Source organism: Ambystoma mexicanum, chromosome 6p (genome assembly GCF_040938575.1).
Source record: "Ambystoma mexicanum isolate Mex_15411 chromosome 6p, UKY_AmexF1_1, whole genome shotgun sequence".
In the NCBI taxonomy this organism is placed as follows: domain Eukaryota; kingdom Metazoa; phylum Chordata; class Amphibia; order Caudata; family Ambystomatidae; genus Ambystoma; species Ambystoma mexicanum.
In genome coordinates, this window is record NC_090935.1 from 1379324385 (window position 1) to 1379343749 (window position 19365).

The following is a 19365-nucleotide window of genomic DNA, read 5'->3' on the forward strand; positions in this document are numbered from 1 at the left end:
TACTATGCTGGTGGTGCCAGAGTGGTCAGAACAGATAAAACCCCATGTGGGTATTTGCTGTTCCAATGTGCCCTACAAAGTACTTTGGCAAAGAAAAACACCCTTCAGAACATAATGCTGTGGTTGTTGTGGAAAAGGGTCGGAGGGCAAGATGGGGATGCCAAGGGTGATCCAGGCGCTACATCAAAGATGTGTGTTATATATGGCTGTTCCAGCATTGGGTGTTCAGACATGGAAATAGTTAGCCATTGATCCTTTGCTAAGCTAAAGAGTTGGGTGATATATTTGTATTTCTCAAATGGCCCTCGGCTTCGTTGACATCAAATTAGTTCTGCAATGCGCAGTATAGTAGTAATTAGTAGCTATATGGCCTTGGACCTTAATGAAACCACTGGCCAGCTTTCTGATGGTTGGTGGTTGCTGCATAGTGTCTAAGGTGAGGAAGGCACACTTCTCGCAGGCTGATTTCACGTAGGTTCATCAGAACATACTTTAGCAGTAGGTTCTGTTTTCTGGACCAACACATTATGTGCATATCCTTGTGTTGGGGAGAATCAAATGAATTATTTTAAAAGAAAAAGGCTGCACAAATAATTTTTCCTCATTTTTAAATCAGGTAGGATTTATTCTACAAAATCATTTCACATATCCATGTTTCTTGAAATTGAAATTGTCTTGTATAGTGTAACTTGGCTGACACAAAGTTGGAGAGAACAGGGAATTTTAAAAGACTATCGAGTTGCTGATTACTTATACTAATTGGGCCTCATTACACGGAAGGTGGTAAGGGTTAACGGTCACCGGAAAGGGTACCGGTGACCGTTAACCCTTACAGCCTTACTACGAGGTCCCTATGCGGGACCCGACCTTAACGCCTGGTGTAGACCAGCCGTTAAAGTTGGGACCCGCAAAGGGACCTTGCTGCTAATTACGGTACCGCAATTTGCGGTACCGTAATGACCACCTTCCCCATTCCCATTATGCCCTATGGGGCAAAAATGGGGAAGGGCCATGGAGAAAGGGGGAATTACCGCCCTGCCAACCTTGGAATGGGGTGTTAATTCCCCCTTTCTCCATGGTGGTACCGGTATGGTACCGGCAGCAACCATGGTGCTAACAGCACCATGGTTTACCGCCTTCCGTGTAATGAGGACCCTTGTCTCTTATGAAAATCAGTAGGAATTGGAATAAGAACATGGTTAGTATTGTGGCTTTGTAGGTCTGTCTATGCATAAGAGGCAGTGATGCCATGGTGTGTTGTGTTAAACATATGTCTGAAGTTATCTTAGGCTTACTTGCATTCTAGGTGTCCATTCTGTTTCAAGCACTGTGCCTCCTTAGGCGTAATGTAATTTAGGAAAACACAATTCATAAATCATCAGAATAATAGGCGATGGACATCTCTCTGATAGTCGCCATTCGCTCACCTGTAGAAAACACGTTGAGATCCGTACATCCAGGGTTGCAGCTCAAGATTGGGGTACTCCACGAAAGGTGGGATCACCATCGAGAAGATCAGAGCTAGGCAGACAAAGGCGGCAGGCTGTATCACCTGTGGGAGCAGGACAGTTGAACACATGAAGATAGCGGCATTGTGTGTGGTAGCTTATATGATATTTTATTTATATCGCGCTCATACACAGGTGTTTCAGAGCGCGACCAGGCAAAGGGCGGGAAACAGGGGAGAAACAAAAACAACGATCTTACTAGGCCCAGTGACATTGAGAACGTGCAAGTGCATGGGGAAGGGAAAAGGGGGAAAGTGCATTGAAGGGGGAAGGGATTGGAAAGTGCAGAGCAAAGGACATGATTCTTATTGGTAACAGAAATCAGCATATTCCAGAAGTTATCTATTGTGCTATTTTCAATTAATAGAACAGCTAAAAAACATATTTCAAGTTTCATTTTTAAAATGTTCTTTGGTTCACTTAATCCCCAAATGATAGGTATGTGGTGTAAACATTAATATACATACATTCAATCCACTGTTAACATTTTACAAAACCTGCCTGCTTAAAATTACCCATCGTTCATACTCCTTGTTCCATTTACTGACAAAAATGAAACTGAACCATGCATCCTGTCCCTCACATTAGGACAATGTTTAGTCACAATGCTTCATCAGTGACTATCTGGTCTTTCTAGCCTCCTGTAGAAACAGGTGAATGGCATTACATAGCCCAAACACATCAAACGGACAAAGGTCTCCCACTTAGACTGCACTTCACATTTATTAGCCGGAAGCGACATAATGGCGCCTCCCAGACAAAGAGAAAGCTCAGTAAAGGCAGGTTTTACCTCATGGTATTGCCTGCCACCTAAGACTCCTGAGAAGGAGGAGGCTGCCATCTTTCCTACTGCCTTATTCGCCCATTCCCACTTCCCCAGCACCTCACCCCACCAACCTTCCTGATTAACTCCCTGTACCATCCCAACGACGACTGCCACCAGGTCTCTACAGCTCCTGCTGTACCCTACCTCACCCAGTGGCAATGGTCATCGTGGAAAGGGAGAGGGGACTACATGCAGCTCCCTTTTTCCTACATCCATGGTGGTCATTTTGTTTTGTAGGTCTTTTTTAAAGATGTGAAAAGGCAACTGCTCAGTTTCATAACGGTTGCTTATAGCTATAAACCCTTGGTGGGCGGGTATTACCAGCCAGTTAATAGTGTGGGATGCATGTAAAAGCCCTTGCTTCGCTCAGGAAGGCAACTTGGGCCTCAGCCATGTTGCCTGCCCACCTCAGGGTTTAGTGGTTAGTTAGAAAGTGTTTTAGTAAATCAACTCTTCTTTGAGTTATCACATGTCAAGAGAGGTGCCTGTGGAGACCCTCATCAATTAATTTCGTTACACAAAAGGGAAAATGTTCTCTCTTCCTTTCTTTGTACTCCGATACCCAGTGGGAGAACTTGTGTCAGCCAGAATTGTGATAAAATCTCATTTCATGCCTTTGCATTAATGCTTAAAAATTAACATCTTTAAAACCTTCCTTTAAATCACTTGACTAATTTCTATTTAAGGTTTGATCGCAACCATCGGCCCACAGTAGCTTGCACGTCATCCAACACTGTTATGCTGAAATAAAGTCCAAATTTCACTCATGCATAATTAAGATAATATAGCTTGTTTTGAGTATCACAGTTCTATGGGACCATTGATGAACACCTGCTCTTTATCAGTTGACAATGGATTGATGTTCAACTCAAAATAATAGAAATAATTGTGATGCTTACTTGCAATTAATGTTACAAAGCTTCCCGTACCAGCTGCTCACTTTTGATCTAGATGGATCCTTGATCTCAAATTGGGCCTCAGTACAAATTTGCCGGTCCAGAAACAAGGGTGCTGGGAAAATCACTGGCACCCTTGTTTCCGGACCAGCAAACGAGGAATCTGACTGCCGGGTTCGCTGTACCTGACAGGTCTGAGCCTGCCAGGCGCAGTGGCCACTGTAGGCAGACCGGTCACGGAGCGCCGCTACTGTTATCACAGTCCTATGGGACTCTATGGGAATGGGGACTTACATTTTACCGGCACCTGACTTCCCAGGCTGTTGGACTTGTAATCTCTTGGTAGCACTGGCAGGGTTACCGCCGGACTTTTACTGAGGCCCATTGTCTCGATGTTTCGTTTGATGGCAATGATATCAATAACATGCTCTTGGCCAATCACTCTTCTTAATCTCTACTCCCTCACTAGTATAGGATGCTCATTCATTAGTCTCGGGAGGATAGCTCAGGGGCAACATGCTCGCCTTGGAAGCAAGACGACACAGAGCAACACATGTTCGATCCTTGGGTCCGCGCTTAGAAACCTATAGTTATTAAGCACGTTATAAATAACTATCATATATCATATATGTCATTGATCCATTTTCTGATCACGATGACTTGGGCAGGGTTGTTTGGTCAATGATGATATTCACACAATTGAGAAACATGCTGATGCCATTGACTTGGCTTCTGTTATAATTGAATCACAGCAATAAACTAGCGCAGCAGGTTCCTACTGCATTCCATACCTTCAGATCGGTTGACTGATACAACTCTGAAATATTTGTTTTTGGTAGTGTAACTTTTTAATACTGCAACTTAACATCTAAAGCTTCTCCAAAACATATCCAAACTGAACCAATAATAATGGGCATTTTGTGTTGCAGTATACCAATGCATGTATTGCAATGTCTTTTAGACGTTGGCGGTAGCTTTAGCAGTTCACCGGTGCACCATGGTTGGTCTTTTAGTGGGTTTCATTTGAATGAAGTGAGCAAGCGGGCTGCCAGCATAGGCTTGCTTCTTTGCTACCCTCTATGTGGTGATGAACTCGTGTGTTGCTTCCACTTAGCAACAGGAGCTTTTTGTTTGAAACAAATTCATGATGGCCATTACATTTAGTATTATTTGTATACCTGCGGCCTTATGCCCCCGCTAAACGTCCCATTATGCAAGCAAAATTATGGGCAGCTGAATGCCAGAAATATTTTTCAGATAGATGTTCAGGTTTACAAAGCACTCTGGTGCATATCCTTTACATAAATAATGATATTGCTTACATCATTTGGCAGTAAGAGAAACTGGTGGATGGGCGTAAAGCCAGATATAGTTGGGAACATTATATACAATATAAAATAAGAGAGGTTTTCTCTCTGCATGGTGCGAGGGACAGCAGGAAATTAGGTTGAGTAGGAAATTAGCATAGGGCGTGATGTTTTTTACTTTTCTCTCTGTTCATTTTTTCTTTAAGTATGTTGTTCCAGCAATTTCTTCTTTTTCCTTTATGCTTCATCTTGTGTGTTAAACCCTTAAGTGCCAGGCATTATGCAAGTCTATTCAAAAGGACGAGCATACTCGTAAGGAGTTGAATGTTTGGCCAAAATATTGCATTTTTCAGCACGATTTTCAGGGAAAGTTGGATAAAAGAGATCAGTTGAAATATTCCTTTCTTAGATCCAATTACTCTGGCATTTACTCTGGAAATGTTTACAGCACCAATGCATGTCTCTGCCAACAAGGAAAAGGCCCTCAGATAACAATAGAGGGATTCATGTTTCTGCCAGTGGATTATACAGTGTGCCACTACCACACTACCCTAAACAATCCTCCCTGCACTAACCTTCCCAGCCCCTCAATCACACACATAGTACTCACGTGTTTCAACTAAGCTACGTACATACTGTGATAAATAACCCTCTCAACAGACATCAAACTTCAGAATGCTAACCCCACTACAATCAATTAACAGGACACAGTCCTTGCCAATGAAACCTAGCAACACGGGCGCATAAGGATTCCCTCGAGACACACATGCCTCCATACTTTTGACACAGGCCAACTAGAAACAAAACCACATGCTGAGCTAAGGGAGCTTCAGGTATGCAGGCATCAACACAACAGCAATGATATGTTTCTTTTTCACACTCTACCTACCAACCTAACCTTTTCTGCTCTATTTCAGATCCACCAAAGTACTCGGAGACAATCAAAATAGCATTAATGCACAGTATAAATGCTGGTAACATAACGTAACAAAGTGCTACTTGGTTGTGTTGCTAGGTCTGGAAAAGATCTGGGGCTATGCTAATGTCAGAACTGTCGGGACTCAGGGCTAGCTAGTCTTTTGGTTGTAGCCCCTGAGATTCTATCTGGGGCTACAACCAAAAGACTGGGGCTGCAGCCCTCTCACCTCCCCCTCCACCCCAAGAAACGCTACTGGAATGCCACAGTAACAGCACCTCATTCCAGTCAATGACTTAAATGCATGGTTTAAGCACCATAGGTAAGGTACCTACATATGATTTGTGGGATGTATAAACCCACTCATCCAAGCCCTGCAACATCACTGTGCATTGCTGGCAGCAGAAACATCCTAATGGCCACTGGAAAGCATGCTGCTCGCTAGGAATCTCGTGAAAACCTGAAAAATAGGCCACCATCCACTTTTGCCTATCTTAATGAGCACATGAGATCACTGCCAAAAACCACCATTGGGCTACCCACAAAGTAGCTTGAAACCACTTGGGAAAAGCAATACTGATTGAAAAAGAAACACAGAGCTGTTTGAAAATCCGTTTTCTTGATTGTCAAAAATTGCTAAAATCATGGCTCACAAATCACCTAAAAGATCCAACCTCTTTGTTGGGTGTTCCACATCATTATTGCACGAATCCACATCAATACAATGTCAGCAAGAATCATATTTTAAAGATACTTGATGGAAAGACAGCTGTCAAAATGGGTGTAATACCGTTGCTCACCTCTACCAAAAAGCCGCGTTTTAAAAAACATTTGTGTAAAGTTGAACAATTGAACCCAAACTATGCCCAAGAAAGACTTGCTATCAGAAGCCTAAGAGGTGGATACAATTTAAAACTATATTCTGAAAAGGCTTGAAGAAAGAAATTGTTTAATGTATGTGTTAAAAATGTGAGGTATATTATAAGAAAAGACAAATTGTAGACATTGGCCCTCATTACGACCCTGGCGGAATTCGGAAAACGATGGCGGAAATGCAATACCGCCATCGAATAGCGCTCGGTGCGACTATGACCCGTCACCGCAAAGTACGATGCCATTAGCGACACCGTAGTGAACGCCAACGCTAACTGCACCAAGCACGCGCGCGCGCGCCATGCCAAACCGTAAACACCACCATGGCGCAAGGGTACGCCAATTCCGACCCTAGCGGACATGTACCTAACGCCACCAAGCATGGCGGAATGCACCATTCCGCCATGGTGAGAAGTACGGCATCGCGAATCAACCGTAAACGGCCCCACTGAGTGCCCGTACACCGCTCCCTGCCCACAAAGTACAACTCCCCGTAGGTGCAATGAAGTCACAATGCAACCATTGAAATGTACAAGTCACCCATGCATGCCAACGAACAAAAGAAACACAACAGGGGCCAATGGGAGCTGCAGGGCACAGATGGCACGAATACAGAAGCCATCCCAATGGACATGACCACAGTCCCCCACCAAGAAACGCACGCAAACACAGGCACCTGTGACCAGCAATATTCCGAAAATCACATCATTCCACCAGTCCACCTGGCTGACCGGCATCTGTTACACAAAACCTAATCCCCCGCCCCTGAGCATGACAACATTCAAACAGTCATATTGGCAGCCCCCATCCCTGACCGCACGGGCTTCGTAGGCAAACGCGCCCAGCACAGTACCACGCAACTAAACTCCGAAGCTGGAACCCAGTGCAGATCTCCTCACAATACATCGCCCCCCAAATAGGCATATGCCACATCACTTGCAAAGAAGAACGCTACACGGGCCAAATCAGAATAGAAATTTAATGCACATCAAAATCACCAAGCCCATACAGCCATCAGGCCATGAACTCCAAAACACATTTCACCATTGTGGGCTGCATCCGCAAGAAATGACCAGCCACTACTTGTGTGACGCCCTGTTCCCTCATGGTACACAGAGCCACATTCACGTACGAAAAGGCAACATGGAAGCGCACAGAACCGCAGGGCCGTCCCAATGGGGAGGCACTAGTCCAGCTGAAAGGCCGAAATGTTGCTCCGAGCCACCAGTACTGCGTAAGGGCATGTGGCCCATTGGCGATCGTCCCATAAGATCGTAATGCTGCTCCACTGATTAACACGAAGCAGCAGGTGTCGGGAGTAAAACCCATCTGCAGGAGTGGCATACAGATGGCAGTGGCAAAAGGGGAGGAGATACCTGTCAACCAAAAGAAAAGGAAAAGAACAGAATGGCCATCAGTACCACATTCCAACAACTCACTGCAATGATCACACCAAATCCACAGCCACATGCATGCTAGCCCACTCCAAAGGTCCATCACCACCCAAAAACCACTTGCGACTCATAACTATCCATATCGAGGTGTAAACACCATCACAAACGAGTGTACCTGTGCATGCGCCTGTGAAAACAGAATCCATCTGATGGGATTGGTAACGTGCATGGACACAAGTGTCTGAGGGCGCGTCGAGACAGGGAGGGCTCAACAAGGCCAGATAGACGATGGTCCCACTATGGCAGCCCTGCATCTCATAGCGTAGGGGAGGCGGATAGATCCCAAGAAGGCCTGTACATGGCAAACTCTGTATCAAATCACCTGCCCATGCATCCATACATCATTCCCTCATCCCGGGATTAAAACGCCTGAATATTTACTCACATAACATTAGAAATATCCATTGAGTCTGTGCGTAATGCAGCCTGCAAAATCCACAGTGCCCCAGCCCGTAATTCCAGTGTAGTGAAGTAACATGTATTTGGGAACGTCCGGCCTCATCGCCCACGTCGCTATTGCGCATCCCAAACCATTCATATCAATCATTGCATTCTCGCCATGGCCCCTGTCCCAAGGACATTAAACAATAGAACGTTATATTTGCAGTCAGACCTGTGGGCAACTCCTCGCCGCTAGCTGGAAACCGAAAGCGCCGCCCTTCGAATTCCTCATTTGCAACATCACGTCGAAGAGGCATCTGTGGCCGTTTGAATACACTAATTAATCCATCGAGTGTGGCTGTGTGTGAAAATGGCAACTGCCTTCACCCACGAATGGGACGCCCCGCCCGTCGTTGCAACTCGGTACAGTGATGAATGAGGGCCCACCGTTACTCGAGTACTACGTTCCACTGACCCTTCACAACTCTGTTAGCGACTGCACAGATAGTATGTGAACCAATGGGACCACAGCAGAATGAACATATCAACCAATGTTACACGGCCATCGGGTACAAATACATGATTGCAATAGCAAGATGCCATTACTCGAATTGCAGCGTTGTGCGCGGGACGTGCTCGGCCAAAGGGGAGAGCAGTTTGCACAGGTGGAATGAATCACCACAGGTGGAGGCCATTCAGCCTGAAAACACATAAATTGCACAGCCAGTCTCCTCCCACAACCACACCGAAATGCTACCGGCAGGACTCGCGATGTTGGCCCTGGGGGACCTGATAGCACTGCAAGTACTCCAACTCCAAGAAGAAGACGAACACCAACTACTACCGGCCGCACGGAGGAGACGCAGGAGGAGGAGGAGGCCAAGGCAGGGCCAGCAAGGGCCGCCAGCACAGCCACTACCACCACGCAGGCAGCCCGCAATCCCACGCCTCCGAGCACATCCGTTCAACCTCACTGATGAGCAGATCCACACCCTCTACCGTCTGGACCGGGACACCATAGCCGCCATTGTGGATATGACACAGGCTGACCTTGTCAGCATGATAGATAGCCCAACCGCCATCCCACCCCTACTGAAGGTGGTGTCTGTACTCCACTTCCTGGCCACAGGCACCTACCAGCACACAGTCGGACAGTTGCATGGCATTTCTCAGCCACTGTTCTCACGGACACTATTGCAAGTGCTCGATGCCCTCCTGCAGCACGCAGACGACTACATCTCCCTACCACGCTCGGAGCAGGAAATTACCAACACAAAAGTGGGATTCCATGCACTTGCCGGCATACCGGGTTGCATTGGTGCCATCGACTGCACCCATGTGGAATTGGTCGTCCCACATGCCATGGAGGCCCAGTACCGCAACCGAAAACAATTTCATTCTCTGAATGTACAAATGGTGTGTGACTCCAACAGGATCATTACACATTGTTGTGCCCGATTCCCTGGATCAACCCATGATTCTATGGTCTTGAGGAACTCTACAATACCACGCTACATGGAGCGACACGCAGGGAACAGATCCTGGCTACTCGGTGAGTCTCATTTCATGCAAGATGATGTGGGGTATGTGATGCGGCAATGACCTGGCAGGAAGGGGGGGGGATGTGCGTACGTAGCAATGGCATTCCACATCATACGTTTCTCATCCACATACAGGTGATGCTGGATATCCACTGAAGAGATGGCTCCTCACACCAGTCCGGAACCCACGGGACCAGCATGAGGAGGACTACAACCATGCCCACTCACGTACCCGTGTAGTCATTGAACAGGCATTCGGCCTACTGAAGGGTCGTTTCCGCTGCCTCAGCAGGTCTGGCGGGGCACTCCTGTACCGCCATGAGAAGGTTGCAAAGATGGTGATGGCATGTGTCATGCTCCACAACATGTGCGTACGTAGAAATGTGCCCATGCCCCCTGACGCAGAACTGCAAGCACCTGATGATGGTCATGATGAGGGTGGGGATGTGGCAGCACCTCAAGGAGTCTGCGAGGCACCGGAGGGCCGTGACATTCGTCAGCATCTCATTGATGTATGCTTCTAGCACTCACGCCTGGTGGCTGATACATGGACACGGGACTCGTGGCACTGTGTGTGTCTGGGACATGCACAATATGGACTGTACGCCTATGATGGCCTAGTACACAAAGATCAATGTCCACACATCTCATTGGTTGATCGTGCACTTTTTATGGCATATGTGATATCATGTTGTACACCCTATCGACCCGCCACCCAAGTGAGCCCAACACACCCCCTCCACCCTCCTACCTCCCCCCCGAACACCAGTGTCCAAGGATGCTCATTGTCAGTGGGCAGTCGCTATTGCAAGCCCCCTCTGCGGGTATCAGGGGCACCCCTGCCTGTGGAGCGCAGGTTCCTCCCAGATCTACGTTGGGGGCTGCCCTGGACGGAACTTGCAACGGATGATGTCTCTGCCTGCTCACGTCCATGCATGTCCCTAAGGGTTTGCGAGAGCTCAGTGAGCACACGGCGCACTGCGGCAAGTTCGGCACATACGTCCTTGGACGTCGCATGCAGTTCCCCCCTCAGGCTCTCGGTGCTTCTCTCCATTTGTGCCCTTAGTGTCTCTGTACCTCTCTCCATTTCTGCCCTAAGTGTCTCAGTTGATGTTTCTATGTCTGCCTTGGTGCCCCCACATTCATCGGCATGGTCCTTGAGGAGCGTGGCCAGTTGCTGCTGTTGCACGATTAACTGGTCGAGGGACTGTTGCCTCTGCTGGGCCATGGCCATTTGCGGGGGTGTCACAGAGGGGCTGTTGTCCTCATGTTGCCTTGCCACAGGGCTTGTGGGGGATGGCCAGTCGTCGTCTTGTGGGTGCCCCTGCGTGGTATCCTCATGTTGTACGGGATGGGACAGACAGGGGGATTGGGACAGGTCATGGATGGATCTGACTTCGACATCCCCGTCTTCTGTGTCGGAGCATGCTGCCATCAATGGGGTGTCACCTATGGTGCTGCTGCCACCGGAGGCAGTGCCTTCTGTGGCATCCGTTGGGGGGACCTGTGGTGGTGGTGTTGTGGGCATGCTGGCTGCTGGGGTGCCTGTTGATGTTCCCTCCTCTGTGCTGCCACCTGATTTGTGCTGCTGCCGTGTCTTGATGCGTGCAGCTGAGGTGGAGGGTCTTTGGCCGTCGGTCTTGGCCCTCTTTGCAGGTGTGCTGGTAGGGGTGTCCTGGAGCTCGTCGTTTGGATCGGACCCTGTGGTGGAGTAAAGGAGGGCGAGGGTTATTGATGGGTCTGTGGGAATTGGAATGGCATTGTATCACATGCATTGGGGTGGTACCTGAGGGTGATTTGGGTCGGGGCCTTGGAGGTGCTCTCATTTGTGTGTGGAGTGAGGGTGCAGTTGTTTGGCAGCCTGCAGTTAGGGTGTGCCTGCTGCACGTGTAGTGGGTGTTTTAGGGGTTTTTAATTATTTATGTATTTATTGTGAGTTTTAAAGTGCGCTTGTTTGGCAGCCTGCAGTTAGGGTGTGCCTGCTGCACGTGTAGTGGGTGTTTTAGGGGTTTTTAATTATTTATGTATTTATTGTGGGTTTTAACGTGCGCTATCAGAGTTTCTGTTGCACTATGTGGACGCATGGTACTTCACATGGATGGACTTTGTGGATTTGGCATTGTTTTATTTGGGCCACCTACCTGAATCTTCGGATGTCTGCACTCCTTTCTCCATCCCTCCGACTCCCTCTATGCTCTCCATTCCGATGGTGGAGGCACAGATTTCTTCCCAGGGGGTCAACTTGATGGGTGATTCAGGACCTCCCCCGGTGGCTGTGGCAATGTTGCGGTTGGCAGAGAGTATGCTGCGGACGCGTATCCGCAGGTCGTCCCATCGCTTACGGCATTGCTGTGGGGTGCGGGGTGCGGTCCCCACCGCACTTACCCGCTGTGCCACCAGAGCCCATATGGCCTTCTTGTTTGCAAGTGCCGTCCTGGTCATTTGCGTGCAGAAGACGACGGCAGCATTCTCCTGGAGGGTCTCTGTTAGCACGGTGAGTTCCTCACCGGAGAAGTGGACCTGCCGCTTGCGGTCGCACGCTTTCTTTGCTACTTTTCCCATTTTTCTTGGTTTCGCTAGGGTGGATGACGGGTTGGGGTGTGTCTCAGGGTAGTGATTTTAGTGGTTGTGTGGTTTTAGTGGTTTTATAGGTGTATGGCGGGATGTTTCCCGTTCCGGGCCCATGTTTTAACTTCCGTTTCCGTATATTTCCGGTCACCGTACTTTCCGGTAGGCGCACACTGCGGTGTCCGCTGTGATGGGTGGCGGTATTGCACCTAGGGCGCCGTACGGCGGCGGTGTGGCCCGTTTTGGGGTCATTTCCGCCATCGCGGACTTTGCACTTCCGCCATGGCGTGGTGCTCGTGCCCGATGGGTCGGAATGGGCCGCACTTTGCTCGATCGTGCATTGGCGGAAACGCTATTTACGCTGTGGCGGTCCGGTCAGTCGCTTTCCGCCAGGGTCGTAATGAGGGCCATTGAGTTTAAGAATTAAGAGTTTCCCGCACTGTGCTTCAAATGAATTTCATACCTTTTCCCTGGACAAAGGAAGCTTCCCCTGCCCTTGACCAAGAGATTGACAGGCTGGTGTGAACAGGAACTAGCAGAGGCACCCTGGCCTGTTGCTCTCAGTCAAGACAATGGATTCTTTGGGATGAATAGGAATATGCTAAATTAAAGTGTTGGCAGGAAACAAGACATGTGACCCTCTGAGTCAACCCAGCTCTAGGAGGCGGACCAGACTGAGATGTGAATTGAATTGAAAGCAAATGTATGTTTTATAATAATGCTTATAACAAATTGTCCGAGCTGACAAAGATGGGAAACTTTGAGGTTCTTAAAATGAAAAATTCCCTCACGATTTAAGACAAAGCTGGACGCCGTGTGATGTTCTGAGACCAAACCCTGGAATTTATTCATATTGTAGCTGCTGTATTGTTGCTATGAACATAACAAATTACAGTAATATGCCCAGAGAGGATATGAATGCTTGTCTGAAAATGGGTGCAGAAATAATATTGGGAAACCCACCAAAAGTGCAAAAAGTGGTCATTTCTGAACCAAAGCTTCTAGGAAGATAAGAGTTGGACCGAAATGTACCTTAGGCAATCTGTCATGCAATTTAGGTAGCATTAACACGTCGTGTATATTGTAAATATGTGTTTTATGAAAAATCAGATATGCTGTACAGACACAAAGGGGAGTGTTTTCACCTAAGCCATAAACATGACACCGGGTGACACGCTGATCCTTTCTCCAGTCAGGGGACAGGAAATCCTCTGACCAATCAAATCCTTAGAGGGTTGGGCATAGAGAATCAGCCTCCCCACCCACTTTGGAAATACATAAATAAGGACAGCTAGGACATATAGCACACACATTTTTCCACTACTCAACTGATTTCTTGGTGCAGCACCCTGCAGGAAGACTCCAGACTCCAGATCTAGAACCAACTCTAGAACCAAACTCTAGAACCCTGAAGCAGAGGCCAAACCCAAACTGAACTCTTTGCAGCAGGCCTTCAGAACCTAGCAACCTGATTCTAACCCCTAAACTTCCCAGGGGCATCTCAAAATCCAACAGCCTGGCTGAGTTGTTTTGCCTCTATCTAAGAACCCTGTGCTAGAACCAAGATCCAGACCCAGAAAGCAGCGGTGTATCCAGAACCCGTCAGATCCAGTTCAAGAGGCCACCCAGACCGCAGTGCAGTGCTGAGAGCAGAACCCAGAGTGCCTGAGACCAGTCCGGAGGCAAGAGTGAAGCCAAACCCTTGACCAGATCTTTGACGAGGCCCATGCCAGTCCAAAGCCTAGGAGTGAGTATTTAGTCTATAACTGTCCATAAACCAATCTCTTAGTTTACAGTAATCCTCTTCCATGCATTTCAACCTGTCCAGAACTGCATTATAGAATCTTGTATCCATCCTGTTGATTCCAAATCTGTAAAGCTCAATCTGTCATTTTTAAATCTTGACTTTATTTCTGAAAATCTACCTTCACAAAAACCTCTGTAACTTTTGAACCCCCGTCCTAGAACCGAAATGCATGTAATTTTGAAGCTAAGGTCCTAAGCTTTCCAACGACCCTAAAACGACATTCCAATTCATTATAGTTTTTCCGTATTCGCGTTTCACGCACGCGGAAAAATTGCAGCGAATTGCAATTTAGCTCCATTTCACCACATGTCCAAATGGCTGCTTCTTGTTTTAAACTGCTGAAATTCGTTTTCAATGTGATAATCATTCCTGAATCAATGATACCGTTGACCTGTACCAATCCAAAGTAACTCTCACTTACCCTGAATCTCCTTTAGTGAATTAAAATAATTTTAGCATATTTTCCCATTCATTACAATCACATTCAAAAGTATTTTTACCTGTTTTGAAATCATACCTGTTTTCTCTAAGCTTGCTGGGGGAACTGGAATTGAACTGTGTTATTGATTGTATTCCTGAAACATGCATACTCTCATTTCCACCTCTTCATATTGCATAGTGGAGGGAGTGAGTAGTCACAGGGGAAAAAGTGATCATATTGTCTTTTGATTGAAACCATATCTAGTTTATTTCTGTGCTGCATTCTTTTCCTGTCTTGCATTTCCTTGAACCATAAAAGTATTCTCTGCTACCTTATTCTCCTATTCCTACTCCTAAGTGATTAAAGAGATTGTTGATATTGTGATATTACCCATTACTGATTACTGTTCATATTCATAAGTGTGCTATTCCGATATTGTTCTATTCATAAAAGTGTGAGATATATATTGTTCAATTCTTCAAATAAACCTTTTAACTTGCAAAACAAACCTACTTCTTGGCTCAGTGAGGTTGGGGAGATCCAAAGAGAGGGGCGTTATATAAGGGTTCATCATCCAGATTTAAAGACCTTTGACATAACAATATATAAATAAGGGCTTCCATTGGGCATCCCATACTAAGCATTGACTTGGTTGGAGTGCTGGATTGAAGTCACTTACAGATTATTAGGATTCACATAAATGGTGACTGGTGTGGTACACACCACAAGTAAAGTTACATAATACAGCATACATAGTGCATAGAACTCCTTAGAATGATTGATGCTGACTGTCTTCTATTCCCTCGGGTAATGGTGGTCCAGGTAGGTTATGTGGCTGTGATGTCATGTGGCCATACATTAAGAATGCTGTTACATGAAAGGTTCTCTCCTCAGGGTTCCAGGTCTGTCAGTTGACCCTGCAGGCTGCTGGGGAGAGATCCTCTCTGTTCTTCAATAAATATCTTACTTTGCTATCTTACATCCTGGCTCCAGCGTGCTATCTTACAGAGGTGCAACAATGACATTTAGAGGTCCAAAAATCCTTCATCACTAGCAGCAAGTATACGGAAACGGGATGGCACCTTCAATGTGCAAATCAGAGAAGATCTAAATCTAAACTATTAATAAAGAAGCAGAGTTCTATAACTATCAACTTCAGGTGACAGTAACAATGATACTGACAGTGATACTGACAGTAAGAATCTGTAAAAATCTGCAATCAATCTTTCACACCATCCATGCCTGGATGGCGGCACACATCCTTTGTCTAAACGATGAGAAGATGGAAATTCTCATGGTCGGATCCCCCAACTCCCTCGCCAAGTTGAACCAATCCTACAAATCCTTCACCATCGACGGTCTCTCAATACAGGTTTCCAGCAATGTCAAGACACTAGGGGTCTAGCTTATCTCTACACTGACCTTATCCAGGCAGGTAACACAATCACCCCGTCTGCTACACACACCTCTAAACTAATCAACACTGGCAGACCTTTGCTCACAGGCTCAAGACTGGACTACTCTAATGCTATATTTGCAAGGACCTCAGAGCATAACATAATCAAACTGAGAATCATCCACAACAATGCTCTCAGAGCAGCACTCAACATTCCTAAGCGTGAACACATCTCAGATGTAAGAAAAAGTGTCCACCGTCTACCGATCAGCAAATGCATAATCTTTAAATTTTGTATTTTTGTATTTTATTGAATTTATATAGCCCTTTAATCCAAAGTGCTTTACATGAGAACAAGCAAAATACAACAAGCATAAGATGGCAATTGATTCACAACTCGAGAACAATTTACAATATTGCAGAGGTGAGGAGGGACTAGGGAGGGGCAGAGGGGTGTGAGGGAATGGTAGGTGTTAGTGGAGGAAAGAGCGCGAGTAAGAGAGAATGCAAGAATCTGTGAGGAAGAGGAGAGGAAAGAGTAGGACTAGATGGGAGCAGGGGGTGGGGAGGAAGTAGGTATAGAGAGGATTGAGAGGGTAAGGGGGAGCAGTAGTTAGCTTATACTCTCAAATGCCTTTCTAATAGGGCCCCAAGATACTTCTTCCAGAAATTCTCTAAAAAAAAATGTACTCGACCCACCCTTTCCTGATCAACTTACCATCCTAAGCTTTAGGCATAAGAGGGCAGGGGCAACAAATGTACCGGTTACTGCCTCCAAGACTTGGAACTCCTTACTGCATTCATTCAGAGCTGAACAATCTTATTGGGGGGTCCGGAAACCTCTCAAGACCTTACCTTTCTCTGTGAACTTACGTCTTGCTTGAACTTAACCATGCTCCTTTGTTGATGTGTTAATTGAATATGTAAATATACCCTCATCTCTACCTTGCACATCTCTATAACAAGCTATCATATCTGCCTTGCCTGCCTGTATAGCACCTTGATGCCCAAGCATTTAGTGAGCTTAATAAATGGATAAATAAATAAATACATAAATACGTTGTAAGGGCCCGATAGCTCTCTGCATGCAGAGCAAGAGCCAGAGGCCGAGAGTGACAATGCAGACCAGCGGGCCGAAGCTGCAGTGGGAAAGAGGTACGAAAGTCTTTTTTGTATGCGTTAAATGTGTATTATGCCCAATGTATGCATATGTGATAGGGTGTGTGTTTGAATGCTCTGGGTGGGTGGGTGCCTGTGTGTAGAATACAGTGTGAGAGAATGTGAGAGAAGGTGTAAGGCTTAGTGACTGGTGGGTGAATGGGAATGAATGTGAATGTGTGTTTTTATCAGAGAATGTTCTGGGTGGCTGGGTGCCTGTGTGGAAAATAAAGTGCAAGTGAATGTGAGTGAATGGGTATGAATGTGAGTGTGTGTATATGCATTGTGAGTAAATGTTAGAGAAGTTGTATGAGTGAGTGACTTGTGGGTAAATGGGTATGAATGTGATTCTGTGAATGTTTTGTGTGGGTGTGCTTGTGGAGAATGCAGTGTGAGCGAAGTTGTGAGGGTGCCTGACAGTTGGTTGAATGGGTACAGATGTGACTGAATGTTCTGGATAGGTAGCTGCCCATGCGAAGAATGCAGTGAGAATGAATGGGGGAGAAAGTGTATGGATGGGTGACAGGTGGGTGAATGGGTAAACATCTGACTGTGAATGTTCAGGTTGAGTGGTGCCTGTGTGCAGAATGCAGTGAGAATTAATTTGAGAGGTGTTAGGCTGAGTGACTGGTGGGTGAATGAGTATGGTTGTAATTGTTTGTTAATGTTCTGAACATATGGCCATGCAGGGAATGCAGTGTGAATGTTTTGGGTGCACGTGTTAGTGAATGTGAGAGAAAGTGCCTGGGTGAGTGACTGGTGTGCACCGTGTGCGGGGAGAGGGAGTTGGCGAGCTCTGGGTCATTGTCAACATTTACATAATATATATTGCATGATTTGCTGCCCTTTTGGGGCCAACTTGATGTGTGTTATTACGTTGCTAGAGTGGCATTTTGGTCCACCCCGTCTAGCCATGTCTTACTGTGTCATGACATGTTGTACCAGGCATCTACGATAAAGTAAGAAAGCATGATAATTGTTATTAGATGGATAAACTGGCATTTTGGTGCAGGCAGCTTAGCTATATTGTACTTATCATACTTTGGCATGCCATTTTTTACTGCACAAGCATGATAAGTATTCTTAGGTGTCTAGACTGGCCTTTGTTGAAGCTAGTTTGCACATGTTTTCTTATAGTATCCTTAATGGCATGATGTGCAAATCAAACATGAGTATATTCTTAATACTGCCTGGTTTTGGCACAGCCAGCAGGGAAACACATGGGCACAGCAAGCATGAATGTTATTTATATTGACTTTTATTGTGGGAAAAGCATGATATTGTGTTTGGAAATTCTCCTGTGCACTGTCGTTGACTTGCATCTATTGGATTTTTTTAATGAGGTACCCTACAAAACCGATTGCAAACTGTATTGCATTTTATCAAATTTTTCACATAAAGGGCCTCATCACGAGTTGGGCTGTATTCCCGGCTGTAATACCACCAACTGTAATAGCCCTAGCACTGACCGGTCCAGTGGTATTACCACCGGATCACGGGTTGGGCCTTAACGGTAAATCCCCATTCCTGGTTGGGTCCATTAGATCCAATGGGGAATTTTCGGTGCTAATACTGCGGGCTAATACAGCCGGCTGTAATACCGCCGAAAACAGGGATTTTCACCTCCAGAAAAAAAGCTGGAGGTAAAACAGCCGATTTACCCAAATACCGTTACCACCGCATTTAAGGGCTACAGCCCAACTCGTGATGAGGCCCAAAGTGCTGTATAATGCTCCATTTTGACCCATTATTTAAAACATTTTCTCGGGTGAGAAGACCTCCCAAACCCCTTTTCGTTGTTTGTGTGAACACGCTACGCTCGGTCGCTCATGCATATTTGTGGCCAATGTATACACACCGCCAATAAAAAAAAATACACTTGCAGAAACTGTTGGGTGGTACATTGGGATGCCAGGGGCCAAACACCATCCCCTTATTTCTACACTAGTTGAAAGATTTAGGGGCTGGTTCATGTAATTATTTGCGCCGTAAAAAACGGGGATTTGTGCGCCATTCTGCCCGCAAATCCCTGTTTAACAAATGGGGATTTGCGGGCAGAATTGCGCACAAATCCCCGTTTTTAGGCGCAAATAATTCCATGAATCAGCCCCTTAAGCTTCAATTAAAAATATACTTACATCATTCTCCTAGCATAGTGCTTGCATGCCCCTGGAGTGGCATGGTCATCATAGACACTACTCAGGTGTTGTTGAATGGGCCTGCCCAGAGTTCGGCTAGTATCATCCTGTGCTGAGTAGCTTTTTTACCTGTGGCTGTGTGAACTGTGGAAGGGGTGTGTGAGGCCTTTTGGAA

At 46.3% G+C, this 19365-nt stretch overlaps 1 protein-coding gene across 2 annotated transcripts in view; it reads right to left on the bottom strand.

Moving 5' to 3' along the window:
• The window catches only part of LOC138510440 (phospholipid-transporting ATPase ABCA1-like), a 2356352-nt gene that overhangs the window by 767007 nt on the left and 1569980 nt on the right, over positions 1 to 19365 (bottom strand). For both annotated transcript variants that reach the window (XM_069626098.1, XM_069626099.1), the window contains exon 29: positions 1428 to 1552. In XM_069626098.1, the coding sequence (XP_069482199.1) occupies positions 1428 to 1552 (125 nt within the window). The remainder of the gene's footprint in view (positions 1 to 1427; positions 1553 to 19365) is intronic.